The sequence below is a fragment of the Giraffa tippelskirchi genome, chromosome 4 (assembly GCF_054371585.1).
Source record: "Giraffa tippelskirchi isolate mGirTip1 chromosome 4, T2T-mGirTip1v1.2.pri, whole genome shotgun sequence".
NCBI classification, from domain to species: Eukaryota; Metazoa; Chordata; class Mammalia; order Artiodactyla; family Giraffidae; genus Giraffa; species Giraffa tippelskirchi.
This window is the reverse complement of record NC_137278.1, coordinates 167,484,787-167,506,950: the sequence shown is the minus strand read 5'-3', so window position 1 is coordinate 167,506,950 and position 22,164 is coordinate 167,484,787. Positions and strand designations below refer to the sequence as shown.

General features: G+C 37.1%; 2 protein-coding genes across 9 annotated transcripts in view; both read left to right on the top strand.

Moving 5' to 3' along the window:
* Positions 1 to 20,997, top strand: part of CRY1 (cryptochrome circadian regulator 1) — a 98,445-nt gene extending 77,448 nt beyond the window's left edge. For 2 of the 8 annotated variants that reach the window (XM_081591331.1, XM_081591328.1), the window contains exons 3-13: positions 511 to 653; positions 2,857 to 3,041; positions 3,360 to 3,448; positions 3,981 to 4,121; positions 4,203 to 4,514; positions 5,773 to 5,924; positions 6,160 to 6,362; positions 6,467 to 6,562; positions 10,903 to 10,974; positions 11,049 to 11,152; positions 12,095 to 12,753. In XM_081591331.1, the coding sequence (XP_081447457.1) occupies positions 511 to 653; positions 2,857 to 3,041; positions 3,360 to 3,448; positions 3,981 to 4,121; positions 4,203 to 4,514; positions 5,773 to 5,924; positions 6,160 to 6,362; positions 6,467 to 6,562; positions 10,903 to 10,974; positions 11,049 to 11,152 (1,497 nt within the window). In that variant the 3' untranslated portion in view covers positions 12,095 to 12,753. Of the gene's footprint in view, positions 1 to 510; positions 654 to 2,856; positions 3,042 to 3,359; positions 3,449 to 3,980; positions 4,122 to 4,202; positions 4,515 to 5,772; positions 5,925 to 6,159; positions 6,363 to 6,466; positions 6,563 to 10,902; positions 10,975 to 11,048; positions 11,153 to 12,094; positions 12,754 to 12,805; positions 13,002 to 15,077; positions 15,393 to 19,543 lie in introns of those variants that run through there. The other 6 variants (XR_014082330.1, XM_081591329.1, XM_081591330.1 and 3 more) reach the window with 6 other exon arrangements.
* MTERF2 (mitochondrial transcription termination factor 2) lies at positions 15,299 to 20,997 on the top strand. Its single transcript, XM_081591332.1, has 2 exons — positions 15,299 to 15,392; positions 19,544 to 20,997. Exon 2 carries the CDS (start codon positions 19,602 to 19,604, stop codon positions 20,757 to 20,759), a length of 1,158 nt encoding a protein of 385 aa, XP_081447458.1. The 5' UTR covers positions 15,299 to 15,392; positions 19,544 to 19,601; the 3' UTR covers positions 20,760 to 20,997.
* Positions 20,998 to 22,164: the final 1,167 nt, after the last annotated feature.

The window sequence follows — 22,164 nt, the reverse complement described above, 5'->3', positions numbered from 1 at the left end:
TGAGATGAGTGCAGTTGTATGGTAGTTTGAGCATTCTTTGGCATTGCCTTTCTTTGGGATTGGAATGAAAACAGACCTTTTCCAGTCCTGTGGCCACTGCTGAGTTTTCCAAATTTGCTGATATATTGAGTGCAGCACTTTGACAGCATCATCTTTTAGGATTTGAAATAGCTCAACTGGAGTTCCATCACCTCCACTAGCTTTGTTTGTAGTGATACTTCCTAACAAGTAAAATGCTATACAAACACATTTAATGTAGGAAGCTTAGGTTAAGCATATTGCTAGATTGTATAATGCCCAGCATAGTGCCTGAAATCTAGTGAGTATGCATTTCTGATCTTCATAGTTTTGAATTTGTAAATTGTGCATTTTCTCTATATATATTCAAAGTAGTATAATCATTTGATATGTAGAGTTGGAGCTTTTCACTTTTTTCCAGCCTGTGTTGTTATAATAGAAAAAATAATCATTAAAATTTATGTATGTTTTTGCTCCTTTCTCTTACTTTAGGAATGGAACATTACTAAACTTTCAATTGAATATGATTCTGAGCCCTTTGGAAAGGAACGAGATGCAGCTATTAAGAAACTGGCTACTGAAGCTGGAGTAGAAGTAATTGTACGAATTTCACACACATTATATGATCTAGACAAGTAAGATTTTTTTAATACATATACCATAATATTTGTCATTTTAACCATTTTGAAGCGTACATTTAAGTGGTATTAAGTACAAAGACAGTGTACTGTGGGACTTAAGTTCAAAAGTGAAAATAAAAACATGCATAATAAAATTGTGGAGAATTAAATTAATTCAAACCTGTCGCATCTTATTTAACTTCTGTAATTTTTGTTTACCCAAAAACAGATGCCAAAATTATAGATGTAAATACATAAGATAAAAATACTCAGAATTTCAGTTCCAAAAAAAGTATCACAGAATTATCTTTCACTATTCTAGCTCAGCCTACTAACTTGCCTTTCTAGGCTCTCAGCAATATTAATTTTATAGTTCATATGATACGTAGCCATCCAAGTGCCTTGGTATATTTTACATGCTTGTCATAAGTTATTTTATGTGTGTATATCTAGTCTGTCTGAATTTTGAGTTCTTATGCAAATTGTATGTAATATTAGTCCTCTGAACAATGGTATGATATCTTATTTCTCAAAGTATATTTCATGAAATATCAGTCTTTTATGATGCTTTGTCCAACAGAGATTCTGTGGTCAAGGTTAAATTTAGGAAGTTTTATTAATATGTGCTGTAAGATTTGAGGACTCATAAGATTTGTTAACATTAACTTTTGGCATACTATCATCCTTACAGGTGCTGAAATCTCATAATTTATGTACCTTTTATTTTACTTTTTTAGTTATTTTCACATTTTATCAAAATAATAAAGCTGATTCTGTAACATGACAAACTATTCTACTTTTCCAGTTGTAGAAAACATTGTGGTTTGATTGAGGCAAGAGTCTTACTACCTATTAAGCCAGAAATCATATATCCTTTGATAATACACTTGCCTGCTTGTTTACCATATTTCTTAACCTTAGAGAGCTGATAGCAAGGGGGCAAAACAAGATAACAGCAGTTGCTTAAAGTGGGAAGCTCAGTGTTATGTATAAAATTCGATTATTTGTTAGACTGAATGTGAATATTTACTGTATAAATCCATCATATAAAAATGTAGCATATAGAAAATATCTTTTCTAAGATTTTTATTTTGCTTCTGTTATATAATGAGCAATGTCCTCAGTAGTATCATTGTAGATAATTATGGTAGACAGATTTCATTATGATCCTAGGTATAAACTCAAAGAATTACATCAAAGCAAAATTTCTAAAAGCAGAGCATAGTTTTTGTGGTGGTTACTTTTCATACATATAATTGATTCACCATTGTATGTGGTATAGAGAAAACTTTATTCTATTTGGATTAAAAAAATCTCTATTTGCTATTTATTAGTTATGTGACCTTGACTAGTTTATTAAATTCTCTTGAGGCTTCAGTTTCTTATCCATAAAATGATAGAGTGTAATTTTACCAATAATTTTTTATGAAGCCTAAATGCTAGTATGCAAATGGCTTTAGTGAAAAAGAATAATTGGTTATTTCTAAATTGTATCTAATTTGGCAATAAATACCGTTGGCAAGGCTCTTTGTTTTTAGTATTACTTAATTGAGAAATTAGTGATCAGAATTAAATATAAAATATATACGTAAGATACATATACTAACATTTAACAAAAACATGCACAATAGAAAATACCAAGTAATTATCACTATAGTAATATAGAATCCTAATTAATAAAATTTGCTAATTACTCCTTGATATAATATTGGCCTGGTTTAGTTTTTATTGATGATTACAGATTCTTTGAGCTGTGTTGCAAAATATTTTTACGTTTCCATATATATTATTTTTTTGTTTTTGCCTTTAGGCTTATTAGCCACTTGTTTTTTCCACTCAGATGCTTAATTTTCTTTGTCATAAAAGTTTTGATATTTGCATGCTGTATATTTTTGACATCTAGCAGATGTCTGTAAAATGAAGAGGATGATTTTTAGATTTGTTAATTGTTTTAACAAGTTTCTTGGTCCTATAAGAAACTAACATTCTCCTTGAAGTCTTAAGTGCAAATGACTATGATGAAAAAGAATGATGAGTTGTTTCCAAATTGTATCTAATTCAGATTACCATTGGCAAGGCTCTTTCCTTTTAGTATTACTTAATTGATTATTTTCATTTTTACTATCTTCATTTAATTTATTTTCAGACTTTTCAGAGTTTATCAAATTACATTGTCCTTTTTAAAATACTAACAGCATTTTACTAATTTTTGTAATAGGATCATAGAACTAAATGGTGGTCAACCACCTCTTACCTATAAAAGATTCCAGACTCTCATCAGCAAAATGGAACCACTAGAAATACCAGTAGAGACAATTACTTCAGAAGTGATAGAAAAGTGCACAACTCCTCTGTCTGATGACCATGATGAGAAATATGGAGTCCCGTCACTGGAAGAACTAGGTAGGTGTGAGCGTAATACATGTGGAGCTTAGGAGTTAATAAACCATTCAGAAAAATCCCACTTCTAATTTGACATGTATTTTGCACTAAAAGGAAAAGAAAGGAGACAAAAGAAAGTCTTAAACTGAAAAGTGATGAATCTGTGCATTATTTATGTATGTTATTAATTCATGGTCTATCTGTTATCACCTTAAGATATATGTCTTAAAGAATAGAGACCATGTTATATATCATCTATCTGTGAGGACCTATCCAGGGCTGTCATTTCGTTTTTATGCTACTGTCAGATTTTATTCCATTTTCTTTTTTTTTTTTTAGGTTTTGATACAGATGGCTTACCCTCTGCAGTGTGGCCAGGTGGAGAAACTGAGGCACTTACACGTTTGGAAAGGCATTTGGAAAGAAAAGTATGATAATACAGATGATGTTTATATTGTCAAACTGTCATTTTAAAAATAATTTCACTCTTTTTTAAAAACAAAAAAATAGGCTGTTGAAAAAGAAGGATTAAGAGAAATAATTAAAATAGCACAAATGTAATTGAAGATTAACAACTGTCTTCATTTAAATACCCTTCTTCCTCCTCTTCTGATTATTTCCTCTTTAGCTACTATCAGTACTACCCCTCTGTGCTTTCTGTGTAAGCGTTATCTGATGACTTTAAAGCTAGGATAGAGTTCTTCTGTTTCACATTTATCTCAGTGTCAGAAAGACAGGTTAAAAGTGCTCTCACCCTTGTGTTAGGAATTTGCCACGTGAGGATGGCTAAAACAAAAGAATGCTCACTTTAATCTTGTTTTTTATTAAAACCTGTCATTTGTGGCTGAAAAAATGAGATTTGATTCCCCAAGGACTATGTAATGTTCTCGAAAAGCTCAATTTTAAATGGTCTTTTAAAATGGAAAAGGCAGTTAGCTTAATTGTCTCTGTTTTTTTCAGGCTTGGGTGGCAAACTTTGAAAGACCTCGAATGAATGCAAATTCCCTGCTTGCTAGCCCTACTGGACTCAGTCCTTATCTCCGATTTGGTTGTTTGTCATGTCGACTCTTTTATTTCAAACTGACAGATCTCTACAAAAAGGTATTATCTAGAACTGGAGCTTATTTTTAAAAAATACTTTAAAAAAATTTCTGATAATACTTCTTTGCTTTTTAATCTTAGGTAAAGAAGAACAGTTCCCCTCCCCTTTCCCTTTATGGGCAACTATTATGGCGTGAATTTTTCTATACAGCAGCAACAAATAATCCACGCTTTGACAAAATGGAAGGAAACCCCATTTGTGTTCAGATTCCATGGGATAAGAATCCTGAGGCTTTAGCAAAATGGGCAGAAGGACGGACGGGCTTTCCATGGATTGATGCCATCATGACACAGCTTCGTCAGGAGGGTTGGATTCATCATTTAGCCAGACATGCAGTTGCTTGTTTCCTGACACGAGGTGACCTGTGGATTAGTTGGGAAGAAGGAATGAAGGTAAGTGTTCTTCTAACTGATGTAGCATGGCTTTATTTTGAAGAACTCTATACCTTTTATATATATATGTATATATATACATATATATATATACGTATATATATATACATATATATACGTATATATATACATATATATACATATATATATATACATATATATATATAAAACAGTTCCTAAAAGTTGTCTATTATATAGATTCCTTTATAGTCTTGTTTCTTTTTTTCAATAGAAAAGCATTTAATTCTTAACTATAGAGGCAACTTTTGGGCATAATCAGACTGCAGAATTGGTGTATTAACCTAAAGTCAGTTAACCTGAAGTCATTTCAGGGGCTAAATCAGCCTACCCATCAAAGGAACTCTAAAATTTAATACTCTGGACTTAGCGGATTGATGTATATTTATAGGTGATCATTTCCGTCACATAAAGGTTTCACCGAAGAGTCTTAGAAATAGCAATCTTTGTATTATAAATTTAAAAATATAAATCATTTTGCCTCACTTCAACACCATAGCTTTTTAGTCATATTATGTAATGTGATGCATACTATGTTTTGTGACATCATCTTATGGTTATATATAAGAGGACTTAAATATGTTTTACCTTCCTATCTGTATCATAAATTTGCCCTTTCCAAAGACCGTTTCTGATCCTATGTTTTTTTACATCTCTATTTCCTAGCACAAAGTCGTACATGAGGTAGATGCATAGCACACACTTAATGAATTTATAAAAATAATATAATTCTGTTTCCCTTTTGGATCAAGGAATCCCAAATTTAAATTCCATAATTCTAATTAAATTTTAAAGGTCATTTGTATTTGATTGTTCCCATTATGTAGACCAATGTACTAAGCTTCCAAGTTTTTGTTGGTGGTTTATTTGGTAGTATTTTTTCTTTCTTGCAAGTGTTTACTACTTTTTTTTTACTTTTTAAAAAAAAATCTTCCCATATCCTAACTTACCCTTTTAAATCAATGACTTGAATAACTTTTACCCTCCCCTTTCCAATAACACTGCCAAGCTTACAATGGTAAATTCTATTCAGAAATCTGTATAGTACTAATATGTTTCTTTCCCTGAAATAACTCATTATAGAATAGAACATAGATAAGAAAACTAACTTTGGAATGTTTAATTCTATAGTTCAGTGCTAGATTTTCTTTACCTTGACTTTTGATCTACAGAGACCTGGAAAATGCTTGCTTTGAGAAATATGCGTGTGCAAACTAATTTATTACTGTTACTTCTGAAGGTATTTGAAGAATTACTGCTTGATGCAGATTGGAGCATAAATGCTGGAAGTTGGATGTGGCTGTCTTGTAGTTCCTTTTTCCAACAGTTTTTTCACTGCTATTGCCCTGTTGGTTTTGGTAGGAGAACAGATCCCAATGGAGACTATATCAGGTAAATCAAGGATGATTAGTATTCAGTTTGGAATAGCTAATCCAGGAAGAGCTTGTCATGCTTAAACAACGCTTAAGGTATTCCCCACTCCTGATGGGCAGCAGAGATGAGAAAAAGGGTAACAAATCATTTAAATGGTATTGATTTGATTTGGGTCATTCATAGCTAATAAACAGTGTGTTATAATTTGCTTACAGTTCATTTTATTAATAATTTTTCTTCCTTTTCTTAAAAGGCGTTATTTGCCTGTCCTAAGAGGCTTCCCTGCAAAATATATCTATGATCCCTGGAATGCACCAGAAGGTATTCAAAAGGTAGCCAAATGTTTGATAGGAGTTAATTATCCTAAACCAATGGTGAACCATGCTGAGGCAAGCCGTTTGAATATTGAGAGGATGAAACAGATCTATCAGCAACTTTCACGATACAGAGGACTCGGTATGTCAGTAAATGCCTTTGATTTGTTTCTTTGGCAGCTGTTTATGTCCCCATCCTTGAATTTCATCTTGATCATAACTTAATAGGAAATTTTTTGCCTTTAGGTCTTCTTGCTTCAGTGCCATCTAATCCTAATGGGAATGGAGGCCTCATGGGGTATTCTCCTGGAGAAAATATCCCAGGTTGTAGCAGCAATGCAAGTAAGTAAAAAGGAAATTTCTGTACTTAGTAACATAAAGAGATTAATAATAAAATATATTGTTTATTGTACCTCACTATAACATGTTTTTAAAATTTGTGTAATAGGTTCCTTGTATATATGCATACATATACACACATACATAATTCTTACTCCATTAGTGACATTTTAGAGATGGAAATGGCAACTCACTCCAGTATTCTTGCTTTGAAAATCACACAGACATAGGAGCCTGTGGGGCTACAGTCCATGGGGTTGCAAAAGGGTCAGACATGACTTAGCAACTGAAAAACAACAGAGATGGAAAATATCATTACATATAGTGGAATTTGGGTCAAAGATCTTGCAAACTGAATGAGGAGAGCAATATTAAGGATAAAATGAAACTCAGATGTTATATATTCAGAATGCTCATTATTTTTTATTCTCTTTAAGTATATATTAGCTATAAGGAAATTAATTAAGAAGGTCAAAAGCCCTGTGAATGTGGCCAAAAGATTTATCATGCACATGCATAGTGACTCTAGTCCTTTTGCACATGAGTTTTTCCTTACAAAGCCTGGTCTGTAATGGTTTTCTTTGTGATATATATATAGTTATTTCCACACATATATTCTTAATACATGTGAAGAAGTCAGAATGTATTGAACATTTGGATCATCTCAGTTTTTAAATGTTCTAACCAAATATCAGTTCAGTTGCTCAGTTGTGTCCAACTCTTTGCGACCCCATGGACTACAGCATGCCAGGCTTCCCTGTCCATCACCAACTCCGGAGCTTACTCAAACTCATGTCCATTGAGTCAGTGATGCCATCCAACCATCTTGTCCTCTGTCGTCCCCTTCTCCTCCTGCCTTCAATCATTCCCAGCATCAGGGTCTCTTCAGATGAGTCAGTTCTTCACATCAGGTGGCCAAAGTATTGGAGTTTCAGCTTCAGCATCAGTCCTTCCAGTGAATATTCGGGCTGATTTCCTTTAGGATGGACTGGTTGGATCTCCTTGCAATCCAAGGAACTCTCAAGAGTCTTCTCAAAGACCACAGTTCAAAAGCATCAATTCTTCTGCACTCAGCTTTCTTTATAGTATAACTGTCACATCCATACATGAGTACTGGAAAAAGCATAGCTTTAACTAGATGGATCTTTGTTGCAAAGTAATGTCTCTGCTTTTTAATATGCTGTCTAGGTTGGTCATAACTTTTCTTCCAAGGTGCAAGAATCTTTTAATTTCATGGCTGCAGTCACCATCCACAGTGAGTTTGGAGCCCCCCAAAAATAGAGTCTCACTGTTTCCATTGTTTCCCCATCTGTTTGCCATGAAGTGATAGGACCAGATGCCATAATCTTAGTTTTTGAATGTTGAGTTTTAAGCCAACTTTTTCACTCTCCTCTTTCACTTTCATCAAGAGGCTCTTTATTTCTTCTTCGTTTTCTGCCATAAAGGTGGTGTCACTGCATATCTAAGGTTATTGATACTTCTCCCACCAACTTGATTCTAGCTTGTGCTTCATTCAGTCTAGCGTTTCTCATGATGTACTCTGCATATAAGTTAAATAAGCAGGGTGACAATGTACAGCCTTGACGTACTCCTTTCCTGGTTTGGAACCAATCTGTTGTTCCATGTCCAGTTCTAACCAGTATACAGATTTCTCAGGAGGCAGGTCAGGTGGTCTGGTATTCCCATATCTTGAAGAATTTTCCACAGTTTATTGTGATCCACACAGTCAAAAGCTTTGGCATAGTCAGTAAAGCAGAAGTAGATGTTTGTCTGGAATTCTCTTGCTTTTTCTATGATCCAGCAGATGTTGGCAATTTGACCTCTGGTTCCTCTGCCTTTTCTAAAACCAGTTTGAACATCTGGAAGTTCACGATTCACGTACTGTTGAAGCCTGGCTTGGAGAATTTTGAGCATTGCTTTGCTAGTGTGTGAGATGAATTCAATTGTGTGGTAATTTGAGCATTCTTTGGCATTGCCTTTCTTTGGGATTGGGATGAAAAGAGACCTTTTCCAGTCCTGTGGCCACTGCTGAGTTTTCAAAATTCGCTGGCATGTTGAGTGCAGCACTTTTTAACAGCATCATCTTTCAGGATTTGAAATAGCTCAACTGGAATTCCATCACCTCCACTAGCTTTGTTTGTAGTGGTGCTTCCTACGGCCCACTTGACTTCACATTCCAGGATGTCTGACTATAGGTGAGTGATCACACCATCGTGGTTATCTGGGTCATGAAGATCTTTTTTGTATAGTTCTTCTGTGTATTCTTGCCACCTCTTCCTATTATCTTCTGCTTCTGTTAGGTCCATACCATTTCTCTCCTTTATTGTGCCCATCTTTGCACAAAATAGTCCCTTGGTATCTCTGATTTTCTTGAAGAGATCTCTAGTCTTTCCCATTCTATTTTTTTCTTGTATTTCTTAGCCTTGATCACTGAGGAAGGCTTTCTTATCTCTCTTTGCTATTCTTTGGAACTCTGCATTCAAATGGGTATATTTTTACTTTTCTTCGTAGCCTTTAGCTTTTCTTCTTTTCTCAGCTATTTGTAAGGCCTCCTCAGACAACCATTTTCTGTTTTGCATTTCTTTTTCTTGGGGATGGTCTTGATCCCTGCCTCCTGTACAGTGTCACAAACCTCCATCCATAGTTCTTTAGGAACTGTCTATCAGATCTAATCTCTTGAATCTATTTGTCACTTCCACTGTATAGTCATAAGGGATTTGACTTACGTCATACCTGAATGGTCTGGTGGTTCTCCCTACTTTCTTCAATTTCAGTCTGAATTTGGCAATAAGGAGTTCATGATCTGAGCCACAGTCAGTTCCCAGTCTTTTATTTTTTTTTTAATGTCAGATACTCAAAATTTGATATTAAGAATAAAATCTTTTAACAAATTGAACTCTTCTGAATTCAGAAATATTTTGCATACTTTTGAGAGCATCAACAGTTAGCTTAGGGTGAAAGGAATGAAAGCACTCATATCTTACCTGCCTACTTTGTGCCCAGTGTGAGGAGATTTTTGCCACATACTCAACAATATCCTGGAGAAGTGGTGGTAGGATTCTCATTTTGTGACTGAAGAAATAAGCCTAGAAGAGTTAGGTAACTTAACCAAGATCCCACAGTTAGTAAGTAGCTGAGCTAAGATTCAGATCCAAGTCTAACTTGTCCTAAAGTTCATACTCTTTCCTGTATCACTGGGCCTCCCCTGTAAATGTAATGCCATGTGTAGTGTTTATAAAACAAAAGATTTTATTATGTGTTTGGCCTGCATTCAAATTATTGCTGTTGATGGTAGTGTACTTCAGAAATGTTCTTTCTCAAAGTCTCCTACAATTTAAAATAAACTTTAACAAGGAATCATTTCAAAAGTTCTATCACATTTCTTACGCAGTTCACAGACTGCCTTTTCTCTCCACACTTGAGTTTTAGGAATAGAAGTTCTGTGAAACACTGAGATAACAGGCAAGCGGCAGAGGGGTAGAAAGCAACACACTCCAGTTACCTAGCTAATGGGGGATGTTGGTACATACTCTTTCTTAGTTCAAATCTGTGTTCATTATTTGAAGTTATCTGCAAAACTAATCATGTTAGCAAGTTAAACTGGAATGATTTAGCTTCACAAATTTATACACGTTTTATGGTAGGATTAATAAATTTGAAAGTAGTCTAATTATGTAAATATTTGCCTATAACACACTTTGTAGCTAGGTACTGTGAGGCTTTCAAAAAACAAAGAAGACATAAAAGCCACATAGAGCTTGGAGTCTAAATGGGGGTGTGGAAAGGGAAAAAAAATAAGTGATTAAGATTGTTAAGATGCTGCCTCCCCCATGCAATAGGAAAAAAGGGAGAGAACATTGAGAGCTAAAGGAACTAGAAAACTTTACTTGGAAGATGATGGGGTGGGTAACACCTTCGTCTGTGTCTCCTCCTTGTGTGAACTGTTTAGCTGTCATCTGACAGACGCTTATTCTCTTATCTCCAAGGATGTATGTTTTAGATAGGTGCTGAGAAAGGAGGAGGTGAAGAAAGGATGTATATCTTACTGATGCCCTATGTTTTGCCTTCATGATCAAGTGTCTAATCATTGTCATCCAGTAGAGAAATGTTTTTAGAAAATGATTATCAGTGATTTTTCCTTTGAATAGTCAACATTACCATGACCCTAAATTTAAGGACAAGTTAAGTTTTCCTGATTTGGGCATATGACTTTTGGTTCTTATGAAGCATTGTGGATTAATTCTAAAAAACATAATACAACTACTAAAAATTAGATTTGTAATCTTAATGCATACAACTTGGAATTTACTTCAGTGATTTTACTGTCTTTTAAATACTAACAGGTTGTACTCAAGGGAGTGTTATTTTACATTATGCTCATGGAGACAGTCAGCAAACTCATCTATTAAAGCAAGGTAAGAATGAAGCATTCAAGCATACTGTTCTTTTCACCTTTCCTGTCTTAAACATATTTTTTTTTAATGTGTAGGAAGAAGCTCCACAGGCGCCGGTCTTGGCAGTGGGAAACGTCCTAGTCAGGAAGAGGACACTCAGAGTATTGGTTCTAAAGTCCAGCGACAAAGCACTAATTAGGTAAATATTTTAGAGCTTTCTTTCTTGCTTAAGCCAGAGTGTGTAATCAACATAAATTAAGATAATTTCCGAAATGGAGCTTATCTCTATTTTCAAACCAGAGAATCTGGGGCATAAATTTTTTAAAAATATTTATTTATTTGACTGCTCTGGGTCTTAGTTGCAGCATGCGGGATCTTGAGTTGTGGCATGCTAACTCTTAGCTGTGGCTGTGGGATTTAGATCCCTGGCCAAGAATCAAACCTGGGCTTCCTGAATTGGGAGTGCTGAGTCTTAACCACTGGACCACGAGGGAAGTCCCAGGCATAAATTTTTCAGTGATTGTTACAAAATCAATTCTGGGACAAGAGAAATGCACCTGTACTGGGCACAGTGCTGTACTCAGTTTGATATCCTCTGAACTGATGATCTTCAAATCTGAAAAGCTTATGATGTTCTGCTCAGATTTTTCTCAGAAAAAGCCATCCTTTTCATTTCCTTCCTATGTGACCAAGAGTCTAAAACTTTTAACTTTTAGTGATATTAATAATATCCCTTTATGAACTTTTCCTTATATCTTAAGTGTTTATAAATTTATCTATTGTGATAGATCTGAAATCTAAATTATTTCCAGTTTGATAGGTAGCTTAAGTTTTTTTAAATGTTGGTCCTTTTTGAAAATGTCAAAAAGCCATGCCTGTATTCAATTCAATTGGTTTTGGGATACTGTTTTGTGATTTAAATTCATATGAAAAGATTTCATACAGTGCATTTGCCAGTTAAGACTTTTGTTTCTTAGTTATCTTGAACTGTTCACATTTTTAAAATCATTGCTGTTTTTTTTTAATGTGAACCTAATAGTCTGTAAATTTCTTGACGATTAGTAAACACTCATCAGATTTTTATCATTCCTTGGAATCAAGCTTTACGCAGTTTTTTTTTTTTTTTCCCCTTACATCACAGAAAACATTCAGAAGGAATACTGTTGTTGCAGCTGAAATTGGTGGGGAGGTCAATACTTTTTCAGTTAAATTATTTTAAAATGTTCCTTGTTGATGGAAGGCAGTTACATATTGAAATGCATTATTTCTAATAACATTTCTGTGGTTTTTAACTTTTTAAATGAATTTGCCATAGGACAAATGGTAATTTGTATATAAAGAACTTGGTAAAAGAATTTGCTTAATGTAAATATAAATAGTCACAATTAGTATAAACCCATCAATATATTTTTGATAATTTTTCATGTATGGCAAAAATTACAGTGGCTAACTGATATTCTGATACAAAAAAATCAAAGTTTTGAGAGTCAGTGTGGGAAAATAGGAGGTTTTTAGACTTTCTTAAAAGACTTTATTAAAATTTTAAGACAGAATTTTTCTTGACATCATTGTTTGGTCTAACTTTGCACTCTTTGATAATAATGTTTTAAAAATGTGCATAATCAAAATTAGTAGTTATAGCCTCTGTTAACATAGACAATATATGTTTTAAAGCTTCATGTATGCCTGTTTTGACCCGAAGTTGTGAAAGTATCATGTGTTAAGTTCTTTTTGTTCTCCCTTTCTTTGTTCAATTACAGCTAAAGTGACTTTGTTATTAAAGTATATGCATATATGGAATCTTGTGTACTTGCTTTTTTTTTCTTTTTAAAAATTTTTTTGCTTGCTTTAGGTAAGGAGGAGAGCTTTGGTATGTGAGATATGATCACAGACTAGAAACAGATTCTATAAACTACATGTCACCATTCTGAAAGAAGAAACAGCTACTATAATTTAGTAAAATACTTTTCAAAATTATTCTAAGTAAGAGTACTATCTTCTAAATACTTGGTACTTTTAAAAATAAAGGTATCTATAAGAAAGATTTAAAACCAAAGAGATTTTTTTTTCAAGTAATTGGGCTTACAACTATGAATTAGTCAGTATAGGGTAATAGTTAAGAGTGTGGGCTCTGGATCAAATGCCTGGTTCTGCCATTCATCAGCTGTGAGATCTTGGGCAGTTATTAACCTTTTGCGCCTCTTTTTTCTCATCTATAAAATGAGGATGAGAATAGTATCTGCTTCACCAGTTCATTGAGTTCAGTCGCTCAGTTGTGTCCGACTCTTTGCAACCCCATGGACTGTAGCATGCCAGGCTTCCCTGTCCATCACCAACTCTAGTGCCTGGCATGTGGTAAGATGGTCAATAAATGTTAGCTATAGGGTGGTCATGCTGTGTAGCCCCCTGAATTGGGCAGCACATAGTCTGCATAACTGCGTGCTGCAGCTCTGGTTAGCTGCCAATTATTGTTATCATAACTATGATTAATCTGGTAATTCCATTTTGCTATCCAAGTGTTTGTATGGTCCTAGAAGTGAATTCTTTAAATATTTACGATGGAAAAAACTTTGGGTGGCATTTATTTAAGACAACTGGCATAGCTAAGTTGGTCAGTTTCAAGTGTTTATTACAATGTACAGGGTTGTGTTGTCATTCCTCATACAATTATGTGGAGCCCTGGTACTAGCTGCCAGCTCCTTAATGCCCTGCTCCCTCCCTCCTGGCCAGTGACTGTGGCATGCAGTTCTAAGGCCCCACTTTACATTCCTCAACTTCCTTCTCTTCTGTGGTGGTAGTTTAGTTGGTAAGTTGTGTCTGACTCTTGCAACCCCATGGGCTGTAACCTACCAGGCTCCTTTGTCCATGGGATTTCCCAGGCAAGAATACTGGAGTGGGTTGCCATTTCCTTCTCCAGGGGATTTTCCTGACCTAGGGATCAAACCCAGTTGCAGGTGACACACTTTGGTTAGTCTGGACCCCAAATCCTTGTATCTCAGGAAAAAGAGTGCAATAAACCCACAAATAATGGGGGTTTTGTGTGGGGGTAACTCAGAGGGAGAAGAGTTACTGGACAAACACTCCCCTACCTCATATATGGTTAGCCATTCAGTTAATTCTAGAATATCCTGGAGATCAAATTTGATCTAGAGACAAGGAGTCAGGATTCTTGCTGCTGCTCTGTGGAATTAAAATGCAACTTTTCACCCTCTCAACAAAGGCTGTTGAGCACAAACTGGGTAATAAGGCTAGACTCAAAGATTTGGGTAGCATTTCCCAAGTCCCTATCATGTGCCAAGCATTGTTCATAGGAAAATTAATTCATCAGTATCCACAATGAGTTCACTCCACAAGGAGAGAGGGCAATCTAGAAGAATTACAGTGCTTTGTGTTAAGGCTGTTTTTAGAAGTATGCACAGTATACTATGAAATACAAAGTGAGGGGCCTAGAGCCTGGGTAAATCACAGCTTTCCTGATCCCAACTCCACACCCAGCATAGGACAGCTAGACCAGTTTTGGCACCTTGTCCTTGGAAACATTTAACTTTATTATAGTTGCAATTAACAGTGTCATTGGTTGTTAATATCTTTGTCCTCCACCAGAATGTGAACTCCATATTCCCCCTTGTCTTGTGCACTGCTGTGTTGTCATTGCTGCTGTAAATGTTTGACACTTAATAGGCATGCCATAAATATGTGTATGGATAAATATGAGAGTAAATGGGACAGACGTTGAGCCTAGCTTTACGGAGAGATTTGTTTATGAGATTGGAATCACCGGTAATAATCAGAATATAAACCACCTAGCAGTTCATCTGAAAAAGCTAGTATTTGGGTTAAACTGTCAGGAGGCAGTTTAATTCTTTAAAGTTCTTCTTTAATTCTTCATTAAAGAAGAATCAGACACTGTAGCTGACTGCTGGGTTGGCAGGGGACGGGGGACAGGAAGGCTACATATGTTCCAAAGAAGTTTTGGGATTTTTTTAAACTACAGTTCTTTTGTAAATTAGTTCTTTATCTGTAGGCTTATTTTGGGAATTCTGAATGGCTACAGCTTAAACATATAGCGGTTTCTGAGTTATTTCTACCTTTTTGTCTTCTCGCGTGCTGTGACATTCCCCAAGAGACAAAAAGACTGAAACTCCAAGTTCTCTAAAATAAGAGGGCAAAGGCTTGAGAATGCCAGCGGCAATAATTGCTGGCCCGAGGCGCTGCTGCCATGAAAGCTGATACAAGGCCGGTCGGGTTGAACTCCGCCGCCCGGCCCCTCCGCGCTGCGGCAGAGGGGTCACGTAGCCTGCGCCTCGCGTCCTGATTGGCTGCGTTGTGCTCCGGGCGTGTCTGCGGGTTCACAGGTGGCCGGGTCAGCGCTGCTGAGGGGAATTGGCCAGCGGCTGAAGACCCGGAACTCGTGCCGTGTACAGAGCGGACACTGACAGGTGAGTCGTCCTGGACCTGCACACCTGTGAGTGCTCGTCACCGGGCATGCAGCGGCCTAGAGCCTGCAGTCTGCAGTTGGGAGCTGCCCACCATGAAGACAGACTTCCCGTCAGCTGCCTCAGCTCCGCCTGGCTGGCCTGGGTAGACGCCGGGGCGCCGCTGGCCGGAAATTTCTCTTAGAAAGCGCACGCCGCACATGACGGGTGTGTGGTTTTCGGTCTCGTCTCTCCCCAACACCGTCTTCCTTGGGCCCTCGTTTTTTCTTTTTTACAAACACTGGGGTTAATTTGAAACTGAGGAGATCATACGTGTTGTCACAGTCGAACTTAATTACTAGTGTTCGTCTAGTGGCCCGTTATTATGAAAATTGTGCATATGACAGAAGTGGGTTTCACGCTTCAAAAAATGCTTAAGAAAAATGAAGCATCAGAAAAAGAGCCCACGTTGTGATTTAACAAATATTTACCTGGATTATTACTCTGGGCAGAGCACGGGGCCAAGAGCAGGCTCGAGCTAAGCTTTTGGGTTTGAATGCGAGATCTGGTCTTTTTTTAGCTGAGCAACCTTGGGGTACTTTACTGTCACTTGTTAACTTATCTTTAATATAGGTTGTTGTGATGACTTAATGAGTTTCTGAATACGCTGATTCATGGTGTTAATCTTCACAATCACCCAATTTGTAACCTTGACAAACACCGAATGTTGCCATTTTCCTGATGCTCAAACTGAGGAACAGAGAAGTGACTTCCCCAAGTGGTAACACAACTAATGATCCAGAACTAGGCCTAGGCAGCCCACAGCTTTACCCACTACTTTAAGTTGTAGCGCACTTGGTTTGTCGCTGCGTTTCCATTGACAGATACTTATTTTGTTTCTCTGTGGACCAAGTTCTTTGCTGGGTACAGGGGATAAAGTAGAACTGCACTCAGACCTTGTCTTCCAGGTGCTTGCAGTCTGGTGCAGGTTGTTCATAATTAGACTGCAGGGTGCTCACAAATCCTGCTAAAGTTGTTTGCAAAATGTTGTGAGTATAGGTCCTTTTTTTGGAAAAGGAGCCTCTGACTCACACCATATTCTCTGATGGGTCTTTGATCCAAAGGTGTGAAGAAATGTTTTAGCAGAAGAGCTAGTGCCTAGCGTAATGTCTGTCACAGAGAATGAGCTGAACAAACAAACCCAAAAAAACTGGTTGAAAGAATGAAGAACTTACAGGAGTATAAGTGCCACAGTAGGGTCAAGAGCAGGGTGCTGGGGAAGAGCACACATGAAAGTCATCTGCCCAGGAATGCCTCCTAGAGTCAGCAGTGCCAGTCAGGCGAAAGGTAGAGAAGCATTCTATCATAGCAACAGGGCAGTAAACCATCCCTACCCTCATGGAGAGTGAGACAGAAATCACACGTGAACAGCTGCAGCTATGACAAGTGGCATTCCCTGGTGGCTCAGACGGTAAAGAATCCACCTGCAATGAAGGAGACCTGGATTCAATCCCTGGGTTGGGAAGATTCCCTGGAGAAGGGCATGGCAACTCACTCCAGTGTTCTTGCCTAGAGAATCCCCATGGACAGAGGAGCCTGGCAGGCTACAGTCCATGGGGTTACAAAGAGTTGGACACAACCGAGCGACTAAGCACACAGAGGAACAGTCCATGGTGCCAAGACAGCCTATCTGGGGGACAAGAGGCCTCATGTATTCACAAAGGGCAGGGAACCTTACCTGAGAAAGTGATACTTAGACTTAGGAGGATTATGGCCATGGGGAACAGCCCTCAGTCTTTAGAGACCCTGTGATGGGAACAGGTAGAGCACCAAGGGCTGAAAGGAAGTTGGTACAGTTAAGTGTAGGCAGAGGGGGACAGGAGATTTGGGTGATGACAGAGCCTAAGACAAAGAGGCCTTAAAGGCCACGGTAAAGTAGACATTTACTTTATGTCTCTATCCTAAAGTGTGATTGAAAAGTTTATTGCAGGTAAGTGACAAGATTACATTTTGAGAAGCTGGAAAGAAGTTTCCATGGATTAACAAGCCCTGGATGAGGACAGGATCTCTGAGGAGAAACTCTGAGGTAAGAAGAGGAGAGCCTAGAACCAAGCCTTGAAGATGAGCCTGCAGAGGAGACAAATAAAGGGTGGTCAGAAGCAGAGGAAGGAAGGAGGACCGGGGGAGTGGGAAGTCTTGAAAGTCAGGTATGAGTTATTTCCCAAAGAAAGTGGTCACCTGTGCTGAAAGCTGCAGAAGTCAAGAGGAACTAAAACTACTCATTGGCTTTAGTCACATGAAAGTTGTCTTCATGGGAAGTTATGTAGATGGGAAGAGAGGAAATGGAGAGAAGGGAGGCTGTGCAAGAATTAACTGAGGGGAAGACAAAAATAATTTTAGCTGGAAGGGCAGTAAGAGAAGGAGCCATTGAGGTGAAGGGTGGTAACCTCAGAGAGGAGGATTCAACTGAAGAGTGAATACATGAGAAAGAAGGGCTCTAGAGATCTCAGGCTAGAGAGGCTGGGATGAGCACAAGAGCAGGAATTACCTGGAAGATGAAAGGTGTAACTCTAGGGAAGGGGAAACAGCAGAAGGTTTATGTTTGGTGTGGTGAATTGCACTCCTTTCTTTGTACTAGTTAGATGCAAGGGTATTGGGTTGAGAGTGAATGAGAGAATGGGTGTTAGGGGAAGCTGGAGGTCTGAGATGAGATTTGACATCGTGGGGGGTGTGAAAGAATGAACTGACCAGAGATTGTTTTAGGATGGTCTAGCAGAGGGAGCCAAATATGAAGCAAAGGCTGGAAATCAGCCACCTGGCTCCTTTGGGGAATTGCAAAAATAGTAGGGGAGTGAGGATTCCCCTACTATTTTTGCCAAGTGGCACTAGTGATGAATCCACATGCCAATGCAGGAGATGTAAGAGACATGGGTTCGATCTCTTGAGTGGGGAAGATCCCCTAGAGGAGGGCATGGCAACCCACTCCAGTATTCTTGCCTGGAGAATTCTATGGACAGAGGAGCCTGGGGGGCTACAGTCCATAGGGTCACAAAGAGTCAACACGACTGAAGCGACTTAGCACGTACGCACGAGGATGGAGGCTAGCTAGAAACAGAAGCTACATTTAATACGACATAACAAAGGAGACATCACAAATCGTGGGGAAGCAAAGGATTGTTCAAAAATGGTGCTTAGAGATAGCTAAACTATTGATAAAGTCTATTTACATTCTCAGCTCACAACCAGAAATTTCAAATGAATTAAAGGAGCTAGCTTTTAATATTCAAACAATAATATAGAAGGAAATAGGGACGAATTTTTATCGTCTCATCTGATACATAAAAGCAGTAGGAATCCTAAAGGAAAGGGAGACTTCCCTGACTCTTTGACCAATTAAAATTAACTGATTTGTCCTGACACATGCTACATACACTACACTAAATGAAATAAGCCATGGTCACCATGACATTCCACAGCCAACATGATTTCCCATGACTCCACTGGGTAGTCACGTGGCATCCTTGTTTTACCTGGCTGAGACTTATTTTAATTCTGGATTTATAAAAAAAGATTTTCACATAATTCTCATAAAATAATATTACATTTATTAACTCATTTTTAAACAAAACAAATTCAGTGGCTTATTTTGGATAATAGCTATTCAGCAAAAAATACTCTACAATGTAAAATTAAAATTGACTCCCCTCCTTAAAAAGTATGTGCTTTACCTAAACATCAACTTTAAAATATAAAAAACATTAAAAAAAAAATATGGGTTTGTGTATAAATGTGTATGTCCTAAAAAGAAACAGAGTTGTAAGAAACAAAATTTATGTCAAAATAACATTTGAGGTTTGTGACTCTTTGAACTCGAAATTTATGTCAAAATAACATTTGAGGTTTGTGAATCTTTGAACTCCCTGTGATTTTGCTACTGATGTGCAATGGAAATAACTACTTCACAAGTTGTTGCAAAGCTCAAAGAGGGTATTTATTAAGTTTAAGATGGGAAGCAGTATATGACAGTTACTTCATCAATTATTTAAACAGCTCTATTTAATCTCCACATGAGTATAGTTTACTGGTCTAATTTGTCCATTTTATTTCCATGCTTACTATTTATAGCTCAGATTTGTGTTTGTATTCTAAGAGAACCTGTATTTTCTTTCTTACAGGTATGATTTGTACATTTGGAGTCTCAGGACAGTAGGAATTAGCCAGTGGATCGCAGGCATGTTGTGGAAGTTGCTGATGAGATCCCAGCCCTGCAGACTCTGTTCTTTCCGAAAAATGCTATCAGCTCCAAAATACAGACCTTTTCTAGCATCCTTCACCTATACAACTGATAGTCAGTCAAAGAAAGAAAATAAAAAGACAGTAGAAAAGCTCTTTAAATTGTCAGTTGACATCAGGAAAATTCGAAGATTAAAAGGCTGGGTACTTCTGGAGGATGAAACCTATGTTGAAGAAATTGCAAATATTTTACAACAGCTGGGTGCCAATAAGACTGCGGTAGCCAGTATCTTGGAACGCTGCCCAGAAGCAATTATCTGTAGTCCAACTGCTGTTAACACCCAAAGAGAACTCTGGCAATTGGTCTGTAAAAACGAGGAAGAGTTAATCAAGTTAATAGAACAGTTTCCAGAATCTTTCTTTACTGTTAAAGACCAGGAAAACCGGAAGCTGAATATTCAGTTCTTTCAAGAGTTGGGACTCAAAAATGTGGTCATTAGCAGATTTTTGACAACTGCATCTAATATCTTTCATAATCCTATTGAGAAGAATAAGCAAATGATAAAGATTCTCCAAGAGAGTTATCTAAATTTAGGTGGCTCCGAGGCCAACATGAAAGTTTGGCTTCTAAAGTTGTTAAGCCAAAACCCATTTATTTTGTTAAATTCTTCTGCAGCTATAAAGGAAACACTAGAATTTTTCCGGGAGCAGGGTTTCACAAACTTTGAAATTCTCCAGCTTCTCTCCAAACTCAAAGGATTTCTTTTTCAACTTTGCCCAAGAAGTATACAGAACAGTATGTCTTTCTCTAAAAATGCTTTTAAATGTACTGATCATGACCTGAAGCAATTGGTTTTGAAATGTCCTGCCCTTTTGTATTACTCTGTTCCAGTTTTGGAGGAGAGAATTCAGGGATTATTGAAAGAAGGAATTTCCATAGCTCAGATAAGAGAGACACCAATGGTTCTTGAATTAACACCACAAATAGTACAATACAGGATAAGGAAACTGTATTCCTTAGGCTATGGAATGAAGGATGGACATCTAGCAAATCTAAATGGAACAAAAAAAGAATTTGAGGCTAACTTTGGTAAAATTCAGGCCAAAAAAAGAAGGCCATTATTTAACCCTGTGGCACCATTAAATGTTGAAGAGTAACTTGCTGACTGATGTTGCTGCTTTTTACCAGTGCAGAGTGAAACCAAATAGCAAAAACTTAAGTTTACTTGATTCAGGAATATTGTGGGTACCAGTAATTTTAAGAACCTACTTAGCTTCTGAGTTGTGTTTAAATTACCCCTAAGTAGATGATCTCTGACTCAGCTGCTATACTTGAAAATATAAATTGCATTTAATAAAGTTTGTAATTTTGTCCTTGAGCTATTTAAAAACAAAACTACTATTAAGTGGCATGTGTGATATTTTTAAGTGAATAATTTTTAGAAACTGACAAGTGCACTCCCTTCATTCAAATTATGGATACATTTTTATTGCTATAGCACATTTCATTTGGGATGCAGACCCAGCCTTCTTTCTCACCACCAGCTCTGAAACATCACTCCACTATGGTCTGAATCTTGTAATTAGTGTTTGGTGAAACATTAGCAAATTTCTAAAACATTTTGGTGGAGAAAGTTGATTTTATCTCCAGGTTGGAATAGGTATCTTTGAGAACCAAGTATTACCCATCATAAGGAATAATTAGAACTTATTTATGTGGTCAGTTTGTTTAAAATTGACACTTTTATTTCATAAAACACTTCTGTGTGCGTGTATTACTCTCCCATTTTTACAGGTGAGGAATCAGCTTAGAGAGCCATCCAGCTGCCAAGTGCCAGAGCCCAGATTTACTGAGATCTCTCTTCTGTTCAAACCTTGTGAACAGAAAAAGGATTGCTTATGAGCTGGCATAAGAAAAAGTCACCCCTACCTGACATGCTAAAAGAGTGAGTGAGTAGCAACTACAAATTCAGGAGTTTTTATGAAAACGTCTCTGTAAAATTCCTTCAATTTAAAATGATCTAATTCATTTTCATTTGAAGTACAGCTTTTAAGGAAACTGAGAATCCAGGTTTGACTGTAATATATGAAAGGTTAAGTGTGTGATGGTTGGTACTGATTTTAGTTAGGTTTTAAGTTTCTAAGTTTTGTTTCAAGATAAGTATTATCCAGATAAAGACTGGCTCACTTTCAGCAGTGGGGTTTGAACTATGTAACAAATACACAAACAACTGACTCTTGACACTCAAACATATGTGCACTGTGTGTGCAAGGCCTTAAGTAATGAAAAATTATGAAAAATGTAGACCACATCTTCACTTTATTCCTTCATTCAGCAAATGCAAGTAACCCTTACTGTCCAAATCTGTTCAGTTCCTTAGGAGACTGAATGGTATCTCTCTGCACCATCTACTACGTGCTACGGCATGTTGTGCTTTACAACTCTTTAAGAGCTGAGAGTACCATTGTTTATTGTTCTAACAGATGAGGACACTTAGGCACAGGGAGGCTGTCACTCACTCAAAGTCATACAGAAATGTATACAGAGAGGCTAAGTCACTCA